Here is a 20,450-nt window from a genome sequence, read left to right as displayed (position 1 = left end):
GGAAGACAGCATTCCGTACAAGGTATGGTCATTTCGAATATAATGTCATGCCTTTTGGTCTTACCAATGCTCCAGCGGTTTTCCAACATATGATGAATGACATCTTTCAAGAACACCTCGACGATTTTGTTGTCATCTACTTGGACGATATTCTAATATTCTCTAAAAACGAGAAAGAGTATGAGGAGCATGTTCGTTTGGTCTTGGAGAAACTACGCAAGCAAGGACTATATGCCAAATTAGAAAAGTGTTTATTTCACCAGACGGAGATGGAATTTTTGGGATTCATTGCGACTACAGAAGGTTTGAAGATGGACCCCAAGAAAGTAGAAGCAATCATATCTTGGGAGGTTCTAAAGACGGTTAGAGACGTACAATGCTTTCTTGGTTTTGCTAACTTTTATCGGATCTTCATCAAGAATTATTCTCAAGTTGCTGCTCCTCTCACTCAATTAACATGCAAGGATAAGTTGGAATGGGGACCTTTGGCGGAGAAGGCATTTTAAGATTTGAAGACAGCATTTACTACAGCTCCAATTTTGGTACATCCAGACTTTACAAAGACCTTCTATTTAGAAACTCATGCTTCAGATTTTGCTTTGAGAGCTGTGCTTTCACAAATGAGTGAAGATAAGAAGTTCCATCGAGTTGCATTCTATTCTCGGAAGTTCTCTGTTGCTGAAATCAATTATGAGATCCACGATAAGGAACTTCTTGCTATAGAGGATTCTTTCGAAGAATGGCGTCACTTTCTTGAAGGAGCTGCACATCCAATAACCGTATATACGGATCACAAGAATTTGGAGTATTTCATGACGGCTCGAGTTTTAAATCGGCGTCAAGCTCGGTGGAATATGTCGCTATCTAGATTCGATTTTGTTATCACTTATCGACCTGGAAGGCACCAAGGACTATCCGATGCTTTATCAAGGAGATCGTATCTTGCACCAAAGGCTGGAGAAGCAGCGTTTGATCAACAATGTACAACGTTATTGAAGCCAGAGAGATTTCAACTTTGTGCTACTATTGTATCATTTGATGCTGACTTCCTAAACTAGGTACGTGCTATGACCATTAAAGATTCAGTAGCCATTGATATCAAGCAACGTACCAATGATGACAAGTTCAAGGTGGAGGGAGATCTTTTATACTTTGAAGAGCGATTGTACATTCTAAAAGGACTAGCACGACTCCGAGTTCTTCAATTTCGCCATGATTTTCCAGCTGCGGGACATTTTGGATTCAACAAGACCTTGGAGCTTATTTCTCGAGATTTTTGGTGGCTCCAAATGTAGAAGGATGTGAAAGATTTTGTCCTCTCTTGTGACATCTGTTCAAGATCTAAGAATCCTCGGCATCGCCCTTATGGACTTCTACAGCCATTGCCAATTCCATGTCGATCATGGTCTTCAATTTCTATGGACTTCATCACGGACTTGCCATCATCAAACTCATTTGACAACATCTTTGTCGTGGTAGATCGGCTTACGAAGATGGCACACTTTGTTCCTCGTAAGAAGACATCGTCCAGTGAAGTCACAGCAAGACTCTTTCTCGATAATGTGTATCGATATCATGGACTACCAGATGATATCATATCAGATCGAGGTACCCAGTTCGTGTCAAAGTTTTGGAGATCTCTCTTTGAGATATTGAAGGTGGATATCAAGCTTTCTTCAGCTTTTCATTCTCAAACTGATGGCCAAACGGAACGGGTGAACCAAGTCTTGGAGCAGTACTTACGATGCAGCATCAACTATCAGCAAGACGATTGGACTACTTATCTACCGCTAGCCGAGTTTGCATATAACAACATCCTCCATGCGTCGACTCAAGAAACACCATTCTTTTCCAACTATGGGTATCATCCGAAGCTTGATTTATTGAGTCCGTCAACAAATAACAATCTAGCAGCTGAAGGATTTGCGAAGCAACTATCAGAGCTTCAAACTATGTTGAAGCTTCAATTACAATCCGCTCAAGAATCCTATAAGACGTCTGCAGATAGATTTTGGAATCCAGCACCTACTTTCAAAGTTGGAGACAAAGCCTGGCTTCTTCGACGAAATATCATGACCAAGCGACTATGTGATAAGTTGGACTATCGAAGATTGGGACCATTTATCATCCAGAAGCAAATTAATCCAGTGGCATACCGGCTGGAGTTACCGGCTTCTATGAAGGTACATCCAGTCTTTCATGTTTCTCTGTTGGAACCTTATCGAGAGTCATCTTTTCCTGGAAGAGTGCAATGTCTGCCACCTAGTATTGAAATCGAGAACCACGAAGAATACGAGGTTGAAAAGGTATTGGATTCACGGCGAAGGTAGGGAAAGTTAGAATATCTTGTTCATTGGTGCGGCTATGATATTAATGAGCGAACATGGGAGCCAGCTGAAAATCTTGCGAATGTGCCACAAAAGGTACAGGAGTTTCATCAACGACATCCCGATAAACCTAAATCAATTCGATGATAGCTTCTTTCTGAAGCTTGTTCTCCCAACAATATAAGAAAAGAGGAGAGCACCAGCAAAATTCATAGTTGATGTAGTTATTTTCTCCAAGATAGATCGTAGTTTGGTCTTTTGATATGGATAGCCAAGAGATAGATACTATGCCAGTCAGAGTATTGCAACCGAGTAGCTCACGAAGGCGACCCCGAGATGAAGAACTACATGCACTATGACGACGACGGAGGATACCGAGTAACCGATCACTGGTGATCGTATTTGAGATCGAGCCTGCTTACGATGGTCAACCAGAAGGCATGTTTGCAGGACAATTTTACAATGAGGACACAAAAGTTCATGCTTGGTCAGAAGTCGAAGGTGTGGGCCACTACTGTTGGCTTCAAGGGTCGATGAACCACTTGCCTCGTGAACAACAGTTGGAGTTCATAGCAGAAGTTATGCGACAGATCTTCATTTTCTTGCATTGGTACTGATCAACAACATTGCTTCTCAGAGACCTCGAAGCTAAAGGAGGGGGTGATGTTAGAGACATATTCCTTAGAACTTTTTAGAGAGAAGTTTCTAGAACCTTCTAGAAAACAAGCCTCTGGAACCTTCTAGAAGAGAAGCCTCTGGAACCTTTTAGAGAGAAGTTTCTAGATGCTTCTAGAAAGGAAGTCTCTGGAACCTTCTAGAAGAGAAGTTTCTAGAAGCTTCTAGAAAGGAATCCCCTGGAACTTTCTAGAAGCTTCCTAGTTAATAGAAGTAGCTCGAGAAGTTTCCTAAGTAGGAGTATATATAGGGATCGATGTTGAAGAGTTCTTCAGTCTCGACAACACATCTCTTGGAGTTCTAGCTCACCTTTCTGGTGTTGTTCTTGTATTCATCTGTTTAATCTAGTTCTGCCTTTTTTTCTTGAACTTCTTGTTAGATTTCAAGTCTGTATTTTGTGTCCGTGACAACTTCTTGAATTTGAATACCTTTTATCTCACATATAATCTCTTCTTCCAATATCATGTCTTGGAGTTTTTGAAAAGAAGATATTAGTAGTATGTTAAGAATAACCATATATTTAAAATATAGCACAAAATGGTCTAAAGTTTAATAAAATTATATGGATTTTTTAGGGAAAAAAATGACAAATATTATATTTGAATGTGATGGTTGTAGGCATTATACATATACAAGCAAAGACACTAAAGATCTATCTTAAGGAATAAAGATAGAAGAATCAAACTTAAAATAATTTTTAACTATCATCTAAAATTCTTTTAGTTAAATTGTGTGAAGAAAATTTTAGAATATTATTATTAATCTTTTAAATGATAATACTAACACTTTTTGTAAAAATTTATTTAATTTCTTTTATATTCTAAGTCTAGAAATGAAGATTTTGAAAAAGATTAAGAAATCAAGAAGGCTCAAGCTATAAGCATACTCCAAGTTGTTATATGCATATCCATTATGTCTATACACACATCCAAGGCTTTTCATTGATTCATCCAAATCTCTTTTTTTTTGTTGTGCCATAGGTCTTAGTCTCCCTCCTTCTCTCCTTTGCCTCTATGCAGATCTTAATCTCCTTTTTTCTCTTTTTTGCCACAATATGGATCCTAGTCTCCCTCCTTTGCCTCAATGTAGGACTTTGCTCCCTCTCTCTCTCTCTTTCTTACCCCAGTGCACATCTTATTATCTTTCTTCTTTTCTATGGTACAAATCTTAGTCATTTTCTATCTCTTCTTTGCTCTTTTTTGTTATCAAATATAATGATCATGTCACAAGTAATACTCGCATGGTATGGACTAATTGTTATGCTACATTTTACAATGCCAAAATTTGTTTATTCTTGTGATTTTGGAGCACTTGCTCTAATAGTATTTTTTTCTTTTTTCTTTTTCTTTTTTTCTTTTTTTTTTTGTTCTTCTTCTACTCTTTCTAACATTTTTGCATGCTTGAGGAGTTAACTTTTTTTGTTGTCTTATTCTCCTAAGAAGTCTTAATTCAAGCTTTTGCTATCACTATACAATGTTTTGCAATCTTCCTTGGAAGCTCTATTCCTGTTTAGTCTGTTTGTTGTGAAATTTTAATAAATTATGTAGATTGAATTCCATTGAAGTTCATTTGCTGTGGATTGCTTTGTTTAGAACATGGATTTTTTCAATTGGGGTGTTGCCTAAGGCTCTCAATTGTTTTGGATCAAATTGATTAATATTTTTTTTGAATATTTTTAAATTTAAATCATATGCTCTAATTATTTTCAGTACTATTGATTCTTCAAATTTATGGATGATGCACACTTAGTATTATTCTATTGCTTAAATTAGTAGGTTTTCTTAGAGTGAAGCATTTGGATTCACTCTTCTTCTTCTATTATAAACTAATAGAATAATTTTTCAAATAAGACTTTTCTCTTTATGATGTATGATTTCTATGAAACATTTCTTTATTTGCTTTTGATATCTTTTAGAAGTTGGAAGGTTGACATTGCATGATATTGTCGATTGTTTTGTTGCAATTGTAGTTACAAAGCAAGATTGATAAATGTGTATAGAAATATCTTCCAAAATAGATTATTGTTGTTCTTAAACTATACTAAGCTACAAAGTTTGGTAATTATAAAGATAATCCTAATATTAAAACTTGGTTTGGAATACTAAAAAAACATGCAAAACTACTAAACACATTGCAATTAATAGTCAGTGACAAATATTTAAAAAATCTTTTACAAAGAAGATTCCATTAGATTTTAATATTAATGCTAATATTGTAATATCGATATATTGAACAATCTGATTTAATAATAAATTGGATATATCGGATGTAAAATAAAACCAAGCAAATCATGCCTTCAATAATACACAACTGCAAAAAGTAAAGTCAACAAAGATATTGGAAACACTGTAGATTAAAAATTAAAATTAATAAAATTTTCTACTAATATAAATTGATCTTTAAATGATACATTTAATAATTTTTTTTTAAACATTTTGAAACGAGTTACTATAAAATATAGCTTATATATATTCATTACAGTTCCTGCAATCAATATTGATTACAAGTTCAAACAATAAATTGTTAAAATTGAAATTTATTATTTTAAATTCTGATTTTGAAAAGTGAAGAAAATAAAATAATACATGATACAGGATGCAAAAGAAACTTGCATCAGTGGACGTCGGATGAAACTTCTTCTCTATTGAAATGGTGATTTGATTCAATGCAGACGAAACCTGTCGCCAGACAATCTGCATGTAGAAGTCCAAAACTCACAATTTATCAGATGAGAGCTTACATATCGTATCCTGCTCGTGGTTCGTACCACGTCATAATACAAACAATATCGTGACAAATGATCCTGACCAAAGCCCCTCAACACCTTTCAGGTACGAGTGTACATATTATACGCATATGTATGCAAACCAATAATATAAGTATACTTCTTTTAAAATGATTACATTAGAGGAAAAACATTATCACACGTTATGCGTGCATACAAGCTATGCTCACACAAGCTAGCAACTCATGAACCCACTTGTGTGCTAACTTCAGTATATGGTCAATTCTTACGGAGGTCATATTTGCAAAGCGCTTCTGTCAGCTTCTTCACTCGCAACATCCACCCTTGTGATGCTGCAGAATGCCATGAGCATCTTTTACAGTTAGAGTTCCTCAATACCCAGGAATATGTCGAAGTAGTCGCAGGAGTTAAGTAGTACGAGGCTGAATACTTGATTGGCTATTTGCATTTATATGAAAGCATATTGTAGCCATCGTGCTCCAACTATGACAGTTCTCCTTGCTCAACATTAAATGCCTGCAAAATTTCCTGGTGCTGCTGAACCTTCTTCATTTCAATTTCGAAGAGCTACAGAACACCAATAAGCGAAATGCTCATCTCTTCGTCCATTGCTGACAACTCCACCACATTGTTGACACAAGAAGCTACTCCCGTCAACCGAAGCATCATAAACCACCTGTTCCCTGCCAGTCTCCGCCAGTATGGAGGTTCGAACGCCATTGTGACTGTTGTCCGTCGTACCTCCTTGTAACCCTGTTTCTACTGACATTGGCTCTGATACGTCTGGAATGCTTAGAGGAAGCGTGGAAATGGCACATTGGGCAAATAATACTGTAATTTCGTCAGTAGCTTCGTTTGTCCTCGTGCCATTCTCGTATACTTCTCGAGCCCTTCTTAATGCTAAAGTAACTGCTTCCTCCCCTCCCATGCTGCGCAGGGCTGCAACTACCTGACATTTAACATGATTATACAGATGAGAACTCAAAACAAAAACTAGAATATCTAAGCGTGGTAAATATCCAAAACACATTCTGAAAAAGCTCGGTGACGAAATTGTTGCAAATCGCGAACTGCATCAATGAGAAAGGATTTTGATATTTGTAGTCAATCCAGCCCTGCCTACACTGGCCTAACGATAGTCGACAAATCATAACAATGAGATCAACACTAAAATTAGCATGGCCTAGATAGCATCTACACAACTTAAGATGCTCTAACTTCCATTCAAATCAATTCCGAATTCCACTGCTCGACTTACAGCATGTAAGGCAGCCACCGGATTTCCTTCATTCAAGTTTCGCCGGGCTGCGGTAAGAATCGAAGCGATATCCTCGCTGTGATTCTCAGCTCGGAATTCCCCAACTCCAGCCCCCAGAGAGTCCATTGTTTTGAGGTGCTACGCTAACTGTGCTCTATGCAAGCACAACATTATCACAAAATCAAAAACCCTAATATTAGGCTTCACAACTGTTAAAAACGAGAGCACCTCTGATTTACATACGTGTTTGACACTCACACTCAAACAAGGTACACTTAACAGTCAACAAAACCCGCAAGCAGCCAGCACGAAAAAAGAAACAAGAAAAAATAAAATAAAGTAAAATAAAATCACAATTGACTTGCGAATGATTGAGAACCAAAATTCTGGTTCTTTAGTTCCTGCATCTCAAGTGATGAAGTCTACCTTCTGGCGTCTCCAACAACTTTCTCGTCGTCCAACTTAATTCCCTCGACTCATGTGCTCGTAAGGAATTGTATTAAATTTCAGGCACACACTACAAATCACCCTCTTTAACCCCTCTACAGCCACAGCGCAAACCGATTCCGATCATCGAAACCAGATGCGTGAACACTGAGAACCGAAAGAGGTCCTCGATTGAACAATGCTACAATCCACGATCCACCCCAATGACCACGTCGCTACCACAACCCCATCAAAATCCTACCACTCTCACCTCTCATTTGCTGCACCTTGTCACACAGTTCGCCCCAGCACGACCATCTCAATTCAATCCACCATGCTCCTCCCTCACCATGAAAGCATCGCACCGGCAAAACAGCCACTCTAAACAACCTCCTCCGCCTGATCAGCAGCTGTATCGCTCACAAAAGCCTCGCCACAAGGACGCCAAACGGCAGCGGGCTGGACAGGCAAGCGCAACGCCTGACAAGGTCCTCCTTCACGCTTTGTCAGCGAGCCGGAAAGATCCAGATAACCAGGAATTGAGTGGCAGGTACACCCAAATCCCTCCGAGGGAAATGGAGGAAGGCCAAAAAAGGAGAGGCAGCAGGCGACAACGCAAGCGCATGCAAGCGAGCAAGCGTCACGGTGTGTGAGCTAGCGATCGAGCTAAGAATAGGCAATGGCGGTAGCGGGCGCGGGGGGGTTTAAATAGATGTCAGTCTGATGTCGCTGTCCCCCTGTTTCCCTCCGGCGCCGCTTCGAGCTCATGGGGTCAGTGGGCCTCCTCCTTACTCCTCCTCCTCCTCTGGCCTCTCGATGCACACGCCATCACCACCACTCCCACCACTTCCACCACTTCCACAAGCACCTACTCTCCTCCGCAAATTGCTCTCTCGATTCCTTCCAGCCCGCCCTCCTCCTCAACTCCTTCTGCCGCTGAATACCATCACGACGACGACAACGGCGACACAATCGGAAGCAGGCCGAAGAAGCAGAACCAGCAGGAGAGGACGAGCCTGGAAGGTTTGGGAGAAGGGTGCAGTGGGGAAAACCCCTTGCTCGTGAGAAAAACCCTAGAATCGTGTGAGTGAGTGAGTGCTTTGGCATTAGGATTTTCAACTTGTGACGAAATTGATGCTATGCAATGGTTTGGATACATAGCCTGATGGTGGATTACCAGTGTGTGTCTGTGTGTGTCTGTGTGAGTGTTTCTTTTTTCTTTGATGTTTTGAAATGGATCTAGAAAGGGTTTGTTTGTGAAAGATTGTTTGTGGCGTGATAATTTTATTTTGGTTATAGGGAGAAATATACGATGGCTACATGCTATGTTGTATTGTTTCAGGGTTAGTGTAGAGGTATCAATTTAGTCATTACCGTTTTGTTGAATTGTATGAGTGTTGTCATTGTAGTACAACATCAGGTTTTTACATTTTTCTTTTGTTATGTGTTAGTTTGTTGAAGGGTACATATGATTTCTTGTTCATGCTTAACTTGTGTTGAATAGTGTTTTTATTGTGCTTGTCTAATTTTGTGTTATGATGTAGTTAGATAATTATATATAATTTCAACATAATATTTGATTTCTGGAAATCATACATAAGTAAAAACAATAACATTATAAAAACTAATATATGTATGTAAGTTTTTGTCTTTATTTCTCCCTCTCTCTCTCTATATATATATTGGCATTAAGCTCTCTTGTCTGCTTAAAAATATCATGTTAAGGTAAGTAATTGAGGTGTAATAAGAGATAATACAGTTTAGATGAACATATTTATGGATGAATATATATGTTATTAGTAAATCTGATAATATTACTTGTTATGATTTTAAATTATGTAAAGTAACTATATGTGTATCTCAACTTTCATTTTCATCTATTTTTTGAGGAACCATTCTACAAGTCTTTTAGACAACTGCTGTAGCAAAATAATAATTATTACAAAAAAAAATAAATTATCACTTTATTCAATTTATTGATTTATATTTTCTAATTTATTTGGGTTTTGAAGTAATATTATTGTAAACATGCTTCAAAGCCAAAAGACAATTAAACTACAAGTATTATATATATGTGTATATATATATTTAAAAAATAAAGAATAATTAATTAAATAAAATACAGATACAAGATTTTTTTCTTTTTTTATAAAATTTTATTATTTAATCTTAAAATACCATTAAATTAAATTCTTTGGATTACCTCATCAATACTTCATAAGAATTTTTTAATTGCAATGTGTATTTTAAAAAAATTACATCTAAAAATACCTAATAAGTCATATATATATATATATATATATATATATACATACAATGTTATAATCTTAAAATTAAAATTATCATTTCAATTTTTATATTATTAATTTTTTTAAATTTTAGATTTTTTTATATAAAAAGAACCACAAATTGAAAATAAAAATATATATGTACAAATTTATTTAACATATTGCTTATGCCATTTTTTGAAGTTATATGAGATGTCAATGCATGAATGTGTGTTGTTATAAGATTTGCGGCTTAATTGTAGCACATTTGACTCTAAAAAAGAAGATGTTATATTAGCTTTTAATCCTTGGAACATACAACTATCCAACAACAATTTTTGTAATTATAATTCCTTGTCATAGGAGATTTTGAGTGACAACAACCATTGCCAATGGTAAATCAATTGTGTATGCTAAGCATGATCATAAAAGAGATTAGAACAATTGTTATCTTTAAATAGTTGCCAAATAAACAAATACATAGATGGGTAAATCAACACATAAATAGATGCATGATAGTTTAGATGTGATATATATAGACATTTACTATGTTAATATGTGATGTATATATTGATACTTATGTTAAATTAAATAGTGGTAGTAGTTATACAATAGAATAATTAAAATATAATTTAAAAATATTTATTTATTTTAAAATTATAAAATTATAAAATTATATTTTATACAAATAATTAAATTTATGAAAAATTAAATAAATTATATTTCTATAAATAGATTCATATGTAATTTTATTATTAACATTATAATATCAATTTAGATCATAATAAATTAAATTGAATTATTATATATATATATTGTAGAAATTTTCCTATAATTATTTAAAAAGTTAATATAAAATTTATAAGACATAATTTTATATATTATATATTTAAATGAAATATACATGTTACAAATTTAATCCATAGTCAATGTGTTTATAATGATGTCAAATATAATAAAAAAAAAAATATTATAAAATTATAATATTACATATTTTAGTATTTACATACTATAAAAGTAAGTATTCTAAAAATAAAATATAAAAAATTAATATAAATTAATAAATTTAAAATAGAAACGATAAAATATTTAATAGATAGTACAAAAGTAATAACAAGAAAGGTGAAGCATGTTTTGTTAATAATCTATATATATATATATATATATATATATATATATATATATATATATATATATATATATATATATACATATTATTAAAATTTCAAAAGTGTATAAATTATCTAAAATATTACAAATAGATGCTATAACAAACAACCTACTATCAATAAATATTTGACTTAGAAATAATAATCTTATGAGGCAACATAAAGACTAATATACTTATAATTATAAATACCTATAATTATTTTTTTATAATTAAATAAATTAATAAATAATACACACATATATATATATATATATATATATATATATATATATACACATTATTTTTTAAAAAATAATTTAAAACATGTAAACATGCTTACTCTTTTTTATTTTTTATTTATTTTTTTATTCATAGCATTGAGTAGACATTGTGAAAAAAAGAAAGAAAAAAATAAAAATAAAATAAAATAAACCACACCAATTATATTCTTTAACACATTTATTTTAAAATAATAATTTCTACATAATTAATTTTTTTATTATTATTAAAAAATATTAACAAAAAAAGTTATAAGATATTAATTAATTAAATTCTTATATATTTTTCTAACAAATGTCATTATAAAATATATTTCGTATTATTTATTTTCATTTGAGGATAAAATAAAGTAAGAATTATATATCTTTAGGTGTATTAATTAATTCCAATAATATTTTTAATGTATAGTTATTAGACAAAATTATAAGATATTTATGCAACCAATTCTATTATAAGTTTATGATAATTTTTTAAATTTTATCTTCATAAATTACTTATATACATATAATAACTTACAACTAAATTATAGATTTTTTCACCTTGTACCTTTTATTTTTATTTATTATATAGTTTATACTATGTCACTCTCTTTCTTTAATATATATTGAATATAATCACAAAGTTTTTCAGATAATAATAATTTTGTAGATTTTTATCTTATGCAACTTCAGAAGTTTTATTTGTATTTTTCAAAATATTTAAACATACTTTATGTATTATAAAGAGAAAACATTGGTTATGGTTGTAACTTTTTGTGTGAATAGTAGATTTTTATGACATAAAATCGTAATTTAATTAAATAAATATAAGTCTTTATGTAATAAAAAAGATTATATAAAATTCAAGTTATTTCCGTCTTGGTGTGCATATAATTAACTATAAGAGACAAGGGATTAAATACATGTTATATATATATATATATATATATATATATATATGTTATTTGATGGTTGAAATATTTATATTAATTCCAATTCTAGAAAAGTAGGAATTGTATAAATTTTAATGATTTCAAATCCTAAGACATAATAAAGTATTCATAAATATAGTTATAAAGTAAAAATAACAATATATACATTTAAATTTGTTTGTAAAGGATACATATTTTATCCGTGTAAAATATGATTGAATAAAATTTATTCACATTCAACCTTACCAATTATATAATGTGTTTTTAGCATTATTGATATAAAAATCGTTTGAAAGAACTTGTATTTTTACAAATTTGTAGTAGAATACAATATGATTTGGAATATTTTCTTCAAATAAAAAAATTAAGCTTGTAAAATTTCTTAAAAAGTATCATGTACAAAAAAAAATTATGTAAAATATATAAAAACATATCTCAAAATCATTATTTAATGTGACTGGATATTTATTTAAATTTTTTAATACGATATCTATCAATAGTTCATGACATAGTTATATGGTTTGACATGGTAAATATGATTTATTGAATTTTTTTAATTATTAAGGTAATAATTCAAAACGATTTTGTATTATTTCTTATCCATTTTATTGTTTAAAGAATTACACATATTTGTGAAACAAATCAAATTTTTTTAGTATTGCAAAAAAATATCAAAAAACATAATTACTAGCAACCAGTATTCTAGCAACAAATATCTTAAAACCCATTCATCTTTCATCTTAATATTTCAAAAATAAAATATTCCTATAAAATTCACGTGGCAAAAAAAAATTATTTATTATATTTATATATTTCAAATTATGTAGAAATTAAATTAAATTTTATTAAAAATAAATTAAAGTTTTAATTGCAATAGCAATAGTATTTTTTTTCTCTCTCTCTCTCTCTCTCTCTCTCTCTCTCTCTATATATATATATATATATATATATATATATATATGATTCAAATATAAATACTCATATATAAAAAATTATAAATATTAAAAAAATAAAAAATTAAGTTTAATTAATGATTTTATTTTTATATGTAATTTTTTAATTTTTATTTATTATTTTTAAGTATAATGATTTTGTAATGTTTTTGAATTTTTATCATATATGTACAATACAAGATAAATATTTATAACATTCAAATATAAGAAAATATGAAGAAGAATATTGCTAAGATAAAAGCTTATTATTGCAAATACAAAACGAATTAATTACTTAACTAAAGATGATTGAAAAAAACTAAAGACATAAAGTAAAACTTGACTTTAGACTTTTATAACATAAGTCTATATTCTAATAATAATTATATTTTAATAAAAAATTACTAATAATTTTTTATCACCAAGGTCTATTTTATTTAAGAATAATTATCTTATTAGACTATTTATGAATATATAGTAGTACCACCAACTTATAGCAGCTACAAGTTATAAATTAGTAGTAATCTAGTACCAACTATCTATATATTAGTCAAATTCATAATATCTAATAAAATTTATATATAAATCTAAACATTATTTTAATACTTCCACTTCATGACATATTAAATTAATCCATTTTGATGATTTTCATCATTTCTTTGACTTCATAATATTTTTTAGGAATTACACCTGTAGTCAAAATATGCACAATTATGTCTTAAGTCTTATAAAATAACTAAGTCAATCTTGTCATTCTTAATCTTCTTACAAATAAAGAAATATTAAATTTTAACATACTTAGTATAAGAATAGAACATAAGCTTCTTTGAAAGAAAAATACAACTTTGATTATTATTGAAAATAGTCATAGAACCATTTTGTGAAAATCCAATATCTTTGAATAATTTGAAATAGGAGTAGATCAATTCAAAAATCCAAGATCCTTTCAATCCACAACATAAGGCATCCTCACAAAATAGGAAAAAATAGACCAAAATAAAAGTGAATGGAACTAAACAGAATAACACATGAAAGATAAAACTGAGCAAACAAAAACAAAACAGAATAAATCAAAACAAAAAGATGTAAATCCAAACTTTACTAAGAGAAAGGGTTTGAAGCCATACCTGACCAAATGCCCCAAAAAGCCATCACCAATCCTATTTATACCTTGTTCCACCACCTTAGACTTTCTAAAATATTCCTAGGTAGTGGGCTCTACCTAGACAACGGCCTTAAACATCTTTTCTAGAAAGTTCTATAGTGGATCCTACCTAGATAACCGCCATAAGCTTTCTTCTAGAAGGTTCTATGGTAGGCCACATATAAATAACTATCCTAAATCCTTTTTACAATGTTCTATGGTGGATCCTACCTGATCCACTAACCTAACCCCAATTATAAAAACTTCCATGGTTCTAATTATCTATATAATTATCTTATCTATATCCGGTTACAAATTTATAAAGCCAAATTATTTCTTTTGTTCCTTTAGTAATTGCCATATACTCTACTTTGGTGGTAGAAAATACAACCATCACATATTTTTTGATATTCCAATTAATAGCACTATCAATCAATAAAAATATATATTCAATAATTAAATATTAATTGTCAATATTTTTTGTATAATCTTTATGTTAATAACCAATCACTTGCAAATTTATATGACTTCAAACATATTATAATACATGATCTAATGTCATGGACATATATTTACAGTAATTATTACCTAAGTGATATGAATAATAGCTTGTAGAAGAATAGCTTGTAGAAGAAGCTTACTATGTGGCGCCCACAAAAAAAACATGCCTTGCAAGTTAAGATACATGTTGAGCAAAGTTAACACGTTTTTGGAAGTCCTATAGAATGTCGCCACATAGCTCCTAGATAGATAGTATATATAAAGGCAAGAGTGAAGCCTTTTTCACTCTTGTCAACTCTTTTTTTTACTTCTAATCTAATTTCAAGGGTCTATAGTTTTCTTGTCTTTTGGCAATAGCCATTCCAGTTTCTTTTTTAATATACATATTGAGTTATTTCTATTTTTTTATTTTTCTTTGAAAAAAGTCTCACTTGTTTATTTATTTTTATCAAGTTCTTATCCTTAACAGATTGAAAAGAGTACACTTACAATATTAGAGCTTTGTCTAATCTTGATTAAGAGTGGATAACCCCTTTCTCTTGATAAGACATAAGCATATTAGAAGTTGTGGATTACCCTCTTCTAAACTGATATTGTCCTTTGTATTTTCTTTGTTCTCAAGTCCTCTCTTCTATTTTTCTTAAGCAATATTAGACATTTTTTTTCTCTAAGTGTTATCATGACAAAACTTGCTGAAATGAAGAATGCAATGGTACAAATGCAAGAACAATTTAGGGAGTTAATGCTTGCAACGCATCAATTTAATTTACCACTACAAGGAGCAACAAGATTTGCAAGAAGTGAAGATATAGAAATGATTGGAGTTGCTTCAACATTTGCACCAAATCGTCTCCCTTCTCTTATAGTGGAATGCCCTTCCAGTGTTAGAAAACCTAGAATTGCCCTACTCAAGAAGTTTGATGGCACCAAATCAAAGTTTAGATAATTTATTAATTAAATATAACTTGTGATTGAATCTCAACCTCAAAGCTATCCAATTCCAAGATTGAAAGTTAGATTCATTGATATGCTTCTTTCAAATTCAACATTATCATGGTTTCATCTTTTTTTGAATAACGAGATCTAATATTGCATAATCTTAAGGCTTTTTTAGAGAATTTTCGATCCATATATAGAGAACATGATGCAATTCATGTTGCAACCAATCAGATCTATATTTTGCGACAAGGCAATCGATTAGTAATGTTGTACGCTTCATAGTTTCAACACCTTGTAACTGATATCAAGTGAGATGATACTACATTTATTAGCCAATTTCTCTACGGATTACAATATGAGGTAAAAAAAATTAATGCTCAACTTACCTGATCCTCAAACATTGAGTCAAGCAATTGACTTTGTTGTGAAGTATGACAATCGTCTTTTTGAATTTCAATCTGAGAACCATACAAGTAGACCTCAACGTTATTATAATTCAATGACAACACCAACATCTCTTCAACACATATATTTGGAAGTAGAGGATATGCAAATTGATGCGGTACATTTCAAATATCTTATTTAGCAAGAAAAGACTTATCATTGTCATGAAGGATTGTGCTTATATTGTAGAGAATCTAAGCACACTACTCAACATTTTCCAAAGAAGTGACATAGCCATAAAATGAAGAGTACGGCAATCAAAGAAGATAATATGTCGGAAAACAAATTTGTCTAGCTACAATAGGGACTGTGCAGTAGGAACCTTGTATAATACCTGGTGAAGGTCCTATTCTCTCCTCAGAATCCTTTCATTGTTTTACGATAAATTTTATTTTAGGACCTAAACATTACAAAACCTCTGTCTTGTTAGATTTACGAGCCTGAGCATGTTTTTTAGATGAAGAATTTGCTGAAAATACATAGCATATTTTTACTGAAGAAAACTAAATCTGTTCATGTAGAAGTCATAGATAGTCGTCTGTTGTCTTCAGAAGATGTTATTCATGAAATCCTTCCTATAGAAGTAGCAACTAATAGTCATAGTAGCTTTCTAATATTTAATATCATTAGATCTCCTTCTAATCCAGTCATTTTAGGTTTATCATGGCTAAAAAAATATAATCCTAAAATACATTGGACTTCTCGTAGTCTTGGCTTTTTTGAAAGTATAATTAAGAGCATAGTTAATCAAGTAGGAAGTCATAAGTCTAGTAAAATTAAACTTGTATTTTTAGATGCAAGAGCTTTCTTGCATGTTGCAAAAGAAGGATCACCTTGTGCCATTTATGCCACACCTATTTCTACTAGTGGAAAGATTTCAAGTCACATTCTAAGCCAATATCAAGATTTTCAAGATGTATTTGAGAAGAAGAATGTGGATTCTCTTCTAAAACATTATTCCTATGACTGCTCAATTGACCTTCAAGAAAGAGCACAACGGCCATTTGGATCAATCTACAATTTATCACAAAATGAGTTAGCAGAACTCAAGGAGTATATTGAAGAAAATTTGGCCAAGAACTTCATATGCCATTCCAAAATCTCTAACAAGAGCTCGAATTTAATTTGTAAAGAAAAAAGATGGATCATTACAGATGTGTGTCGATTATCAAGGACTCAACAAAATCACCATCAAGAACAAGTATCCGCTACCTTTGATATCTGGACTCTTTGATCAATTGAATCAAGCTAAGATTTATACAAAAATAGATCTACAAGGAGCATACAATCTGGTACGCATCAAAAAAGGAGATGAATGGAAGAATGTGTTTCGAATAAGGTATGGACATTTCAAATCCACCATCATGTCTTTTGGACTTACAAATGCACCATCATATCTTTTGGACTTACAAATGCACGAGTAATATCCAACATCTAATGAATGATGACTTTTGAGAGTTTTTAGATGATTCTATTGTCTGTTACCTAGACAATATCTTAATTTATTCTAAGAACTTAGAAGAACATGAAGTTCATATTTGTCATGTGTTACAAAAACTAAGACATATGGGATTCTATGCTAAGATATAAAAGTGTATATTTCATACTACTGAAGTCTACTTTTTAGGATACATCATTTCAAATGATGGACATTTGATGGATCCTAAGAAAATTCAAGCTATTATAGATTGAAAGATCACAAAAACGGTAAGAGATGTCCAATGCTTTTTGGGATTTGCCAACTACTATCAAATCTTCATGAAAGACTTATCTCAAGTTGTAGCTCCACTTACACATTTGACTTGTAAAGATAAATTTCAATGGAATCAAGAAGCAGAAGTAGCATTTGAAGCTTTGAAGACAACCTTTGTTTCCACACCAATCTTGTATTGTGTTGATTTTTCTAAGCTATTTTTATGAAAATAGATGCATTAAAATTTGCTTTGGATGTCGTATTGTCACAAATGAGAACAGATAATAAACTTCATCCAATAGCTTTTTATTCTAAATTTTTTTCAGCAACCGAGATCAACTATGAGATCCATGATAAAGAATTTCTTGCAATCGTGGATTTGTTTCAAGAATGGCACCATTATGTAGAAGGTGCTTCTACCCTAGTCACCGTGTATATGGATCATAAGAACCTTGAATATTTTATGTTAGCATATATTTTGAATCGTCGCCAAGCCCATTGGAGTATGTCTTTGTTAAGATTTGAATTCAAGATCATTTATTAACTAAGAAAATAACAAGGTTTGTCAGATGCACTTTCTAGACGATCTTACCTTGCACTAAAGGAAGAAGATGATGCTTTTGATCAACAACAGACAATTCTCTTGAAGCTAGAGCATCTTCATCCTCGAGTAATGAAATCAACACTAACTATTGATTCAACTTTCATTAATCAAGTTTAGTTAAGTATGTCTTTTGATCCTCTTATTTGTGATATTAAAGAAAATCCTTCAAAGTCTCATGATACTTTCGAGTTTAAATTCAAGAATAATCTACTATATTTTGAGGTACGCCTATATGTTCCAGAAGGTGAAGCTTGATTATGTGTTCTTTAAGCTTGTCATGACTTTCCAGCAGTAGGAGATTTTGGGTACAATAAAACTTTGGAACTAATATCTAGGGATTTTTGGTGGCCTCAAATGTAGAAGGCAGTCAAAGATTTTGTACAATCTTGTGATATTTGTTCAAGATTAAAAACTCCTTGTCATCGACCTTATAGACTCTACAGCCATTACCCATTCCAAAACAACCATGGTCTTCTATTTCTATGGATTTTATTTTAGATCTTCCAATCTCAGGTTCTCATGACTCTATATTTGTGGTAGTAGATGGTTTTACCAAGATGGCACATTTTGTACCATGTACAAAATCCATCACATGTGAAGAAACAACTAAGCTCTTTCTTGTCAATATCTATTACTATCATCGATTATCCAAGGACATTATATCAAATAGAGGAACTCAGTTTGTATTAAGATTTTGGTAGATTCTTTCAAGATTCTAAAAGTGGATATAAAACTATCTTCGACACTCCATCCTCAAACTAATGGACAAACGGAGCGTGTTAATCAAGTTTTGGAGTAGTATTTATGATGTACCATTAACTACCAACACGATGATTGGACAACTCTTTTGTCATTGGCAGAGTTTGCTTACAATAATACGATACATTCTTCTACAAAACAAACACCTTTCTTTATCAATTATGGTTATCATCCACGACTTGATATTTTTGACTTTTCAAAAGTTGATAATCTTGCAGCAAAAGATTTGGCAATTCATTTGTGAGAGCTACATGCAACGATGAAGGCGCAGTTAAAAGAAACTCAAGAATAACAAAAGATCAATGCGGATGTCTATCGAAAGGAACAACCACCATTCCACATGGGTGACAAGGTATGGTTACTTCGTCGTAATAACAAGACCACTCGTCCTTGTGATAAGTTGGACTGTCAAAGGCTTAGATACTATCAATGGTTGAGAGGCCCTATCAATCATCTTCGAAGAGAACAAAGATCAGACTATGTGGCAAATACAATTTGTCACATCATAGATTTTTTCAACATATGATGACCGCTCTTCATGGAACTCATCCCTAGAAGGGGGGGTAATGTCACTGACATATACATGTAAACTAATATTTACATATATAAATAAGTAGAAGTAAGTAAAAATAGGAAAAAGTAAGTTAATTCTATAATATTTTCTATAGAAGTTATTTACAAGCTTCAAAGACACTACTTTGACTTTATAGGTATCTTTAATTGACTTTTTGGATTAAAAACGTGGGCAACAAGTTGGCCATGTACCACAAATGTTGTTAGCTTGAAGACCAAGCTTACTATGTGGTCCACACGTAGAAAAACTTGCCTTATAAGTCAAGGCATGTGTCCTATAAAGTCAACACATATTGTAGATCCTATAGAACATTGCCATATAGCTCCTTGTTAGATAGTATATAAAGAGACAAGAGTGAAGCCCTCTTCACTCTTGTCAACTCTTTTTTTGCTTTCAGTCTAGTTTCAAGGGTCCCTAGTTTTCTTGTCTTTTGACAATAGTCATTCCAATTTTCTTAATATACATATTGAGCTATTTCTATTTTGTCATTTTTCTTTGAGAGAAGTCTCACTTGTTTATTTGTTTTTATCAAGTTCTTGTCCTTAACATATTGTATAAATAAACTCGCATAATTTATTCAACATATAAAGGACAATCTAAAGTACTAAGCTATTATACCATATAAAAAACATGAAGAAATATATTGCTAAGATAGAAGCTTAATAATACAAATACAATTAAGCTTACTACCTAATCAAAGAAGATTCAAGAGAACTAATCACATGAAGTGAACTTTAGTTTTAGACTTTTATAACATAAGTTTGCAATCTAATTATATTTTTTAGTATTAACGTTCTAACAATAGCTTAATACAAAGGTTTA

At 31.6% G+C, this 20,450-nt stretch overlaps 1 protein-coding gene across 6 annotated transcripts; it reads right to left on the bottom strand.

Moving 5' to 3' along the window:
• Positions 1-5,522: 5,522 nt before the first annotated feature.
• LOC112287213 (uncharacterized) lies at positions 5,523-7,846 on the bottom strand. Of its 6 annotated transcripts, none has more exons than XR_016504960.1 (4): positions 7,704-7,845; positions 7,007-7,160; positions 6,018-6,697; positions 5,523-5,695 (listed from the first exon to the last, which is right to left on the bottom strand). XR_016504960.1 is itself a non-coding variant. In XM_024529996.2 (3 exons), the coding sequence occupies exons 2-3, from the start codon at positions 7,130-7,132 to the stop codon at positions 6,302-6,304; spliced, it is 522 nt and encodes a 173-aa protein (XP_024385764.1). In that variant the 5' UTR covers positions 7,133-7,153; positions 7,704-7,846; the 3' UTR covers positions 5,862-6,301. The 6 variants fall into 6 exon arrangements, 4 of the variants coding, with proteins under 4 accessions (XP_024385764.1, XP_024385761.1, XP_024385762.1 ...); XR_016504961.1 differs by lacking the exon at positions 7,704-7,845 and adding an exon at positions 7,433-7,575; XM_024529996.2 differs by lacking the exon at positions 5,523-5,695 and having other exon boundaries at positions 5,862-6,697; positions 7,007-7,153; positions 7,704-7,846.
• Between the last annotated feature and the right edge of the window lie 12,604 nt (positions 7,847-20,450).

This window comes from Physcomitrium patens, chromosome 10 (genome assembly GCF_059467195.1).
Source record: "Physcomitrium patens ecotype Gransden chromosome 10, ASM5946719v1, whole genome shotgun sequence".
NCBI classification, from domain to species: Eukaryota; Viridiplantae; Streptophyta; class Bryopsida; order Funariales; family Funariaceae; genus Physcomitrium; species Physcomitrium patens.
Note: the sequence above shows the minus strand (reverse complement) of the source record. Positions and strands in the feature narration are given on the sequence as shown.